This window comes from Aegilops tauschii, chromosome 1 (genome assembly GCF_002575655.3).
Source record: "Aegilops tauschii subsp. strangulata cultivar AL8/78 chromosome 1, Aet v6.0, whole genome shotgun sequence".
Classification (NCBI taxonomy): domain Eukaryota; kingdom Viridiplantae; phylum Streptophyta; class Magnoliopsida; order Poales; family Poaceae; genus Aegilops; species Aegilops tauschii.
The window spans coordinates 133,378,726-133,388,788 of record NC_053035.3 but is presented as its reverse complement, the minus strand read 5'-3'; the positions used below and the strand labels follow the sequence as shown (position 1 = coordinate 133,388,788).

Genomic DNA, 10,063 nt, shown 5'->3' with positions numbered 1-10,063 from the left:
CCGGGCAGCGTAACACCAATAAAATCGAAGACTGCAGAACAAATCTGCTACCCGACCAGAGCACCACCAACAAATTTGAGTTCTGCGATGCCAGACAAACAGCCGAAACTGCAATGTGACCGCAACAGGACGACCGACGAAGTCAGGACAGATCTTCAGAGCTGCCTCTCACTGAATCATCAAGGTCTGTAAATATTTTAATTAATTCACTTATCAGGACAAAAGATGCATTGGTAACTGACTAACAATTTTTGACTCCTTTTGCAGCCAAAAAACTATGGTGTGCAAGAAGCATAATGCTTACCAACAACATGACAAACTAGAACATTCAAGTTAAAGTACTGAGAATGCGGGATTAAAACCGATAAGCTTATTAGCCTTGATATGATTTTGATGGATGAAATTTTTTATTCATTACATATTCATTTGCAGATTGTTCTACTGTTTTAGACAAACAATTGCTAATAATATTTTGCTTGCTTTGACATGCCCAAACAATTCATGTGACTATCAACATTAAAACATCACACAACTACCCAGAGGAATTTGATACACTTATACTGATGAAAGAAAATGTAAATTCTATTTATGCATACAACACTTCTAGAGTTGTGGAATCCACAGAGTATCACCCATTGAGAAACGAAATTATTTTTTCGGGTTGTGGAATCCACAAAGTATCACCCATTGAGAAATGAAATTACTTTTTCTGCGTACAATACAAAGGTTACGGGGGTGAAAGGGCCATCAGAATGTTTTCAAGATTACAACTCCGAGTTTGCTACCAAGGACACGACGCAAAAACAGGGAGATAAAGTTAAACAATGCTTAGGTATGTCTATACTTTATAGTTTGAAATAATATAATTAATATTTCTAACCGTGAAGAAATTAATCACCAAATTTGCATGTCATTGGATTATTCACCCAAATGAAGCATGTCGAATCGATAGTAACAAAAAAAACTTCATATTACCACACGACTGCTTCTAAATAGAGCAAGTGCATAATGCATACTGAAACTTTAATTAGACTTCCACCATTGAGGCTAAGATTAACACTTTTCAAGCTTGACCTCTTTAGGGGTGATGAAACCAGAGCGAGACTATGTGGAATGTTTGCTTATTTTTCAAAGGAGGATGTAATTATTGTGGCCTAAACAATGGCCTAGAAATTCAAACAGTAAGTCCAATAATGTTACATGACCCTCTGTAATTTACAAACAAATCTAATAGATTTGTCATAAGTTTAATAGGGTTGTGCCTAAAGTCAAGCAGTGCCTCAAGAATATATGCAGTTCTATGCATAGCCAAAACTTGAGAACTTCCTTTCAGTTATGGAACACTATCTTCTATTATTGATCAACAAATGATTCATGACTCATGTTTATTCATCAATGTAACATATATATTTTTTACTCGACTAACTCCATATATGCAGGCACTCGACAGAAGAAAGTTTATGAAAAATGATCAAGATAGATAGCAATACATAAGGAGCGCTAGAAACATTTTTTAAAAAGGAGAACATTACGAGAACTTACTGGAATGTGGCATAAAACCCAGAAAAGTTAGGTAATGCATCAAACTTCTCAGATATGATATCACCACTTCTTGAGGAAAATGAGACTCTCAAGCCTGTAGTGACAACTGAGTAATATCAGTTATAATGGAACCATATCTATATTATTTTATGTCTATCAGTTTCTTCGGGTTGCTAACTTTAGTTTATTTTTCACGACAATAGCTATAATAGATCTGTTACACAAAAATGTTCAAATGATCATGTAATGATTGATAAAAACTAACTACAGAGGAAACTGACAAGTATTAGTGCGACGATTGTGGTATATATCTAGAAATTCTAACACCTGGTAAGTATATTCTACTAATTTGAATAGGAACTTTTATATTATATATACTCTGCACTAGTAAAAGTGGAATAGCAAAATTGCTGAACTCATTGAATGGAAAATATGAGAATCGCCAAGTAAACCATTTACGTTTGCGGAGATATAGAAAGAATACATGACATCGATCAATATAAGGAGGGCACTTATTATAAGGGTCAAACGTTAGCACTATCAGAAGCATGTCACATTGTTATTATTTGAAATACATTCAGACATGAACTTTAGTGAGTTTTATGTTCTTGGTAACAGCTCTTCTATCCTAGCCTTTTCAGTTGATGAGAACAATGAAAAAAGCTCCAGTGTTATAGGCATCACGTACAACACATGCGGAAACTCTATTGCATATCAATTAACACATATGGTCCAAATTCACTTAATAAATACAAGCCTCTAACGCCCACACGTGTGGGCGTTAGCCAACTCGCGCATACGCATCCGTCGCCGTCCAGTAGCTGCTGCACGAATCTTGACACGATCTGGCTGATTTCGTGTGCCACGTAGGACAAGTCGATTGTGTGGTGTGTAAGAGGGGTCGCCCGCACGCCGGTTTCCTCTCCGCGGTCAACGGTTGCCACTCGGGGCGTGCGGTGGGACTGCGGTTGCGCCCGCACGCGTCGCCCGAATGCGGTTGCCGTCTAGCACGGCTCCCTACTTCACACCCCCATCGTGCGCGGTTCCATTTACTCCCCCCACTTCTCTACTCACCCAACCCACCATCTGCAGCAGTTCATTCGATTGGAGAAGCCGATAGAAGGAGGAGGCGGCGGAGGCGGAAGAGTCGACGGCATTCGTGGTCGTCGGTGGGGCTCGCCGGACCAGAGAGTCTATGCCGGAGTGCCCGCAGCTTGAAGGTAATGCTCCTCCCCACGCTGACATTCCTCCCTGCATTTTCCCCTCTCCCCTCTGCGGTGCATTTCTCCGCTCGAGATTCACAGTGATTACGGCGTAATCGCGGTGCTCCGGCGTTCCCGTCGGCGGCGGAGTCCTGTGTTTGCCGTTTAGGATGGCATTACGCAGGTTCGTCGCTGCCGCGGTGGCAGTGATGCTGGTGTGGCTCGCCTTGTCCACAACCACATCCGGGTGTTGCGGTTCAATTTGAGCCGGCGTTTTTGTAGTTGTTAGTCATGCATTGCCTTGAAATGTTGTTGCCATTGGTGCAGGAAGTTTTTTGTTGGTTAATTTCAGGGTTTGATGGTTGGGATTGAACCCTAGATCTAGGTAGTTGTGTTTCAAAGTGAATTACAAAGGCAGCCATAGTAGTTCCAGGAACTGTATGCACTGGATGGCAACTAATTTCCTGATCAACCGTGTCAGTTGCCACAAACATGCTTGCCATGTGGCAACTAATTTTGTGAACACACAATGGCTGTTGCCATGCTGTAGGCAGCATAATGGGGTAAATTCACTGTATTGTAGACTGAATTTGCGTTTGCCTTCTGACTTGTGATATATGAACATACATGGCAACTCGTTTTTAATATGAGGTCAGGGTGTGTGTTGCCAGATTACATGCTATGTGGTGGATGTTTTTATGCTCTTTTTGAATTGTCCTGCACTTTTAGCATGGCAATTTGAACCTATCACACTTGCCTGTGAAGATATGGCAACTCATTTTTATATCAGGACAGGGTGTCAGTTGCCACATTATATGTTTGTGCATTGTAGTATGTGTCCCTTTTTGTTTCTAGTTTCTTTCGCGTTAACATGGCAACTTCAACATTTGTTAAATTGCCTTATGAACTGTAGATTTTTAATGAAGCCAATGTGTTTAGTTGCCACATTTATTGTTGGACAATCGTAGGGGGTGTGGGTGTTCATAGTTATGTACTGTCTCGAAATGCTATTTGCGAGCAGTGCAGGAAGTTTTTTGTTGACGAATTTCAGGTTATGATAGTTGCCAGTGAACCCTAGATCTAGGTAGTTGTATTTCAAAGTGCAGTAAGAAGGTAGACATGATAGTTTCAGTAACTACCTGCACTGGATGGCAACTAATTCCCTGATCAACTGTGTCAGTTGCCACAAATATGTTTTCCATGCGGCAACTATTTGTGTGCACACACTATGGCTGTTGCCATGCTGTAGGCCTGATAAAGTGTAGTAAATAGGTAGTCATGGCAGTTTCAGCAACTATGTGCACTGGATGACAACTAATTTCCTGATCAAATGTGTCAGTTGCCGCACAGTATGACTTCCATGTGGCAAGTATTTCTGTTAACACACTAAGGCTGTTGCCATGATATAGGCAGGATAATGTGGCAAATTCTCTGTACAATACACTCACTTTTTGTGTTTGCCATACTGACTTGTAATATCTGAACATATTTGGCCGTACTACATGGCAACTCATTTTTTAATATGAGGTCAGTTTGTGAGTTGCCACATTACAGGTTGTTCAGTAGATGTTTTCAACGCTTTTTGAATTGTCTTGCATTTTAACATGGCAATTTCAACCTAGTACATTCGCCTTTGAATATATGACAACTCATTTTCTTATGAGGACAGAGTGTGAGTTACCACATTATATGTTACCACAATATATGGCAACCTAGTACTTTTTGCCACTTTCAATTGAGCCTTTGTGGCAAGTACATTCTGTTAGGTGGCAACTGCTTACTTCATACTTTCATTTTCACCCTGACATTTTTGCTTTGTTCTTACATCAGCAGAATGACTCGCGGCGATCATCAAGACGATGATGATGATTTCATGGAGTTACCTTGGCAGAATCGCGCAACTGGACGGACAACAGACGGCGATGAGGTAACTGTCCACCCCCCCCCCCACACCCCCCTCCCCCATATGTTTTCAATGTCATGTTGAGTTTGCAATCGTCTAATAGGGACTAAATTTTCATGATGGTGAAACATGGCAACAAATGATCATTTCTCTGTTTTGCAGAAGAAGAAACGTAATCGCAATAGGGCTTCACAGGAACGCCTGACTATATTGACCGAGGGATTTACCGACGACCAGAAGGGAGCTGCTGCTGAGATGGGGATGTAGGTTCTGATGGATGTTCGGTGCAAGAATTTAGTGAACCCTGTATGCGACTGGCTCGGTGAGATTTACGAGCCAGCCTCCAGGGAATTTGTGATTCCGGGACGTGGAAGACTGCCGTTAGACGAGGAATCCGTGTTCTGCACGTTGGGTGTGCCCCATGGAGAGATCAAAGTCCCGTATGAGGTCAATAATAAGATTGAGGAAACGTTGTTTGCCCGTTTGTTTTCTGGGTTGTCATCCATGTCGAACACGACCGTGCTGGCAAATTCACTGGAGGGGATGACAACCCATGGCGAGGTTTTCAAGATGAAGCTACTCATGTACCTGATCTCAGCTGTTTTTGCGCCAACCACATCTCTTCGCCCAAGCAACAAATGCTTCCCCATCCTGGTTAATGCTCTATCTCTACTACTTTTATTTTTCCTTCAATCTTTTGACTCCTATGTCATCTGTAAGCTAGTCATTGCCAGTATTTTGATGTTTTCTCATTTGATTTCTGATGCAGCAACTTCTTGTCCTGAAATTTGTGTTGTGCAGGCAAAACTGAAAGATGTGAAGAACATGAATTGGTGTAAGTTCATTGCGGACTTCCTGCATGATGCATTCTCAAACAAGATGTACCAGAAGGGTTGTCGACTCCATTTAATGGTATGTTTCTACTAGTCTTTTGCAAACACTCTTAGCTCCTTGAGTATGCATGGCAACCATGATGGTGACATTGTGGCAACTGCCAACATAACTAGATGGCAACTTACACATATAGATGGCAACTAACAGAAATACATGGCAACTCTTTTCTTTCTTCATGCCCTCCAACTTGATGATTGAAGGAACATACGTTAGCTTCTTTTTTTGCAAAATACCATAATGGCAACTGATATTTTTTTTCTTTTTACATTGTTGTACATCAGCTCATATACGTCGATCGTCTTGATCTGTCCACTGTGGACTTTACTGGGATAGGAGGCCCGCCGCCTCCACACAAGTTCGCTGTTTCTGCGTGGACTTACGATGATGTCAAGGTTGTGCTTGCCGCGGACAAGATAACTGATACGAAATACGGGAAACTGCAGGTTAGTTCTGGCTTCTTTCTTTGCACGGCATTCTTTCATTTTTGACGCTGCATAACATATGAAAAATCCCCATACGGCAACCGTCCGTGGCTAACAAGAGATGACTACCTTGCTAGCCATGGTTGTCTGCGTATGGTATCCATGTCTTACCCCACATGGCAACTCTGCCGTCGACTTTGAAACTTCTATCCTCTTCCTCTTTTTTATTTTTATTTTTTGCAATACATGAACTGTTAGTTAGTGTTCATTGTTTTCTCTCTTTACATGCTAGCTGTTTTTTTGTTTTTTTTTTCAGCTGATGGCCAAGCATGCTATAGACTACAGCGTGTTTGGTGGGCCTCAAAACTTTGGAAAGTGGATGGGCGTGCACTCAGCTCCGTCTTGTCCTGTTGAGGTAATCAAGGATATATATCTATGGTTGTGTTTGGTTTATTTTGATCTTGTGCACGTGACTTTAATACGAGTTGGTTACTGCTGCTTCTTGTTTCGTGCACAGGCGAGGGCACCTGTTGAGCATCTAATTGGGCAGTTTGCATCCAGAATGACCAGCTTGCTCGGGAAGTTGGTTGAGGGTTGGACGTCCCTTAATGGCTCTGACCGCGACGCGGTTGCGAGGCAGTTCCCTCCTTTTGTTGTAGAACGGACACATCGGCCAACTGGTTACCGTGGTCGGTACGACTACAACAGCTCGCAGGAGCATCCGGACACACAAGATGAACTAGATGGAGATGCTGCTCTTGACAAGGACGATGACGATGACATGGAGAACGGGCATCATGACACCGACGATGATGAACATGTTGAAGTTCGTGCAGGTGGTAAGAAGGGCAAGGGTGCACCAGATGTCCCCTCACCGGAGGAAGTCAAAGAACATACAACTGCGAGAGGCAAGGGGGTGTCGCCCTCAAAGAGGGGGAGGGATCCAGAGGATGTTGGGCAGGGCTATCCTGTCAAGAGACCTAGGACCGATCCCTTAGCTGCTAGCAGGAGGTTCGACTTCTATTTTAGTGTTTTGTTTTGTCTCTCCTCTCGAACAGACTGACCCCTTTTTTCAATTTGTTTTTGCTAAGCGTGGCAACGATTTTCGTGTCTGACACTTGGCACCTTTTTTTGCCTGTTTCTTATATGTGCAGTGAGGCGACAGCTGGTGGACGAGCAGTTACGAAGAAACAAGCACCAACGCCCACCCGTGTTTCTGCTCGATTGAACAAGGGTGCCCCTATTGCTGGTGACACGCCTTCCACTAGGTCATCTCCTTGTACGTCGACGTCCAACACCGGTGATCCTGTCGTGTTGCCAGATTTGAGGAAGACAGTCAAGAAGTAGGTTATCCCTGTTCTTTTTCATCGCCATATTGCTATATTTTTGCTTTTCAATGCAGCTGTTCAGCTTGCCACATGGGCTTCTGCCATGAGTCCCACATTTGCAACTGCTGTTTCTCCCATGCTCTATTTCTTTTTACTACATGGCAACTCCTGCTTGTTTTGCATGGCAACTGCTAACTAGTCAAGATGGCAACTCTTATTCCACCTACATGGCAACTACCAGCTTTTCCATTTTGTTTGTGCACTCATCCACACCTAGTTTTGAAATGGCAGTCCTGGCACATCACACATTTCTTACTTTTTTAAGATGTGTACCATGGCAACTCCTGCTTGTTCTGCATGGCAACTGCTAACTAGGCCACATGGCAACTCTTATTCCACCTACATTTGCAATTATCAGTTGTTCATCTAACAATGTTCGTGTGTTTTTTTTCTAGGGTGAAGAAGACTACCACACGCGTGACCAAGCAGAACCCCAGAGACCCACTCGAACGCATACACTCAAAGCTGTCGACTGGTGGCAACTCAGACGTTCATGAGGCGCCAGTGGACAAACCTGCTGCTGCAGCGTCCACTGTTCCCACTAGCTCTGATGCAAGCGGCCGAGCATCTCCGCCGGTTGCAGATGTGCAGGCTACGACAGCAGGCATCCGTACATCTGGGAGTGACGAGTCGGTATCTGCCAGGACTGCTGAAATATTGCCCACTCTGCTGGCAATGAAGGATGCTGCTGTGAGCCATGCCACCCGATCAGCAAGTATTGAAGTGGACGCCCCCGAGATCAACCTAAGCAAGGAAGATTCCCGCTCATCTGACACGGATTCCAAGCGCGTGGGTGGTGGCACTTCTTCGTCCATGAAAGAAGGGGCTGAGGCGACAGTTCATAATGATATGCCATCCACAGGTGAGACTCTTGGCACAGCAGCTCCAACTTCTGGTGCTCCAGAGGTTGCTAAGGTGACCGTTACGCGAGCTGGTCTTCCACCTAGGCGTCGTAGCCCCTGCAAGCAATCTGCAAATATACCCAACGCGTCGGCTGTAGCTAGGAGCAGCAGAGATGACTCTGGTTATGTGCCTGCGTCCACACTGTTCCCACCATCTGCCAGAAGCAATGTTATGGAGAGAACGGAAGACCGGAGTACAACCGACCCAGGTGGCAAGGCGGGCACGACTGACGGAGGTGAACGTGCGGAGCAGACTGCGTCTTTACCTGCCGTGGTTAACCCCAGCTTAAATCTGTGCACTTCGCCGCTCCCAGTCAACATCGGTGTCCCCTACAGCCCAAATAAGAAGATTATCAAGAAAGCTGCGACTGATACCGCTGACAGCACGCCCCGCCCTACGAATAAGCCCGATGATTCTGCAGCGGCTGATGCAGAAATGTTTGTTGATCTTACACCCTCGGATTCTGCCCAGCAAGTTGTTCGCAGTCCGGCCAGTAGGCAGGAGAGGCACCCAATGGCCTTCACCCCACCGAGCTGTAGCCTTGCCATCGATCGCAGTCAAGATGAACCAGTGATGCAAGATCCTTCACCAGTTGCCTTTGCTTTCCCGGCAGGCATGGCCCCAATGATGGCGCAACCAACGGTCGAGGGCAAGAAGGCTGTGAAGTTCGCAGAGCCGATTGTGCAAGGTACATTTCTTATGCGTTTATCATTTTCGTGTATACATCTTTTTAGTCTGACTTTTGTCCCAAGCATTTTTTTTGGGTTCTCACTTGTGATGGCAAATGTTATCTAATGGACATGGCAACTGGATTTGCTTGCACGCTGTCACCTATATTTTCTGTTGCCATGCTGCATTTTCCATTCTGCAAGCACATGGAAACTGGAGTTGATACAACATGACAACTGTAGTTGTTGTTACATGGCAACTACAATGCATTGCACATATCAACTGGAATTGCCTGCACATGGCAACTCCCTACTTTCTGTGCCTATATTTCATATTATGCAACTTTTCTTTCAAACTAGATTTGTTTTGTTTCCAAGGATTCCTAACCCACTTGTTTGACCCTTGCAGCCACCCCCGAGGAGATTACGTCGTCACTTGATGAAGCTTACCGCAGGATTGAGGAGGCAGCATTGCAGAGAAGGTCCTCACGAGGTCAGGGGCAATCAAGTTCCAACGTGCCTGCTGAGTCGGTATCTGAGGATACCATTAGAAGTGCCACCCCTGGTTCTGTGAGGCAGCACATGGTAGTTCACGCACCACCCGCGGATGATTATGAGCCGGAAATCAAGGCCACAAAGGATCAGAACCAGCTGTACGAAATTGTCAAGCGCTTTGAAAATGCGAGGTCCAACAGCAAGCACATGAAGGAGCTGAAAGCGTAATGACCACACCCACATAAACCTCTCATTTGCTTTGCTCTTTTTACTATTCATCTTTTTGCTATTTCTAAATATGCTCCGTTTACGTTTTATTTCTTTTTTTACTTAGTAGACATGATTCTTTCATGTTATATCATTTTCATACAGCTCATGTTTGGACAGAACCAAGATCATACAATGTGATGCGACGTACGTTGACCTGGGTGATCTTGCCGAGTCTGTGAGGCCACTCGGTAAAATGTCGAAGAATGTAGTTGCATGTGGGATTGACTTCATCAACAGGCATATGGATATGTCTCCCGACAAAATAATCATGCAGTACAGCGTGACCTGCAAAATATGGGATGGTGACTTCCACCACAAAATTCTGAGGAAGCATTTTGCTGCGCATGGTGATTTCAAGCTCACAATGAAGAAATGT

The 10,063-nt window shown here is 44.2% G+C and overlaps 1 protein-coding gene across 1 annotated transcript; it reads left to right on the top strand.

Moving 5' to 3' along the window:
• Window positions 1-6,282: 6,282 nt before the first annotated feature.
• Window positions 6,283-7,310, top strand: LOC123497161 (uncharacterized). The gene is made up of 2 exons (XM_073509830.1): window positions 6,283-6,974; window positions 7,118-7,310. The coding sequence occupies exons 1-2, from the start codon at window positions 6,283-6,285 to the stop codon at window positions 7,308-7,310; spliced, it is 885 nt and encodes a 294-aa protein (XP_073365931.1).
• Window positions 7,311-10,063: the final 2,753 nt, after the last annotated feature.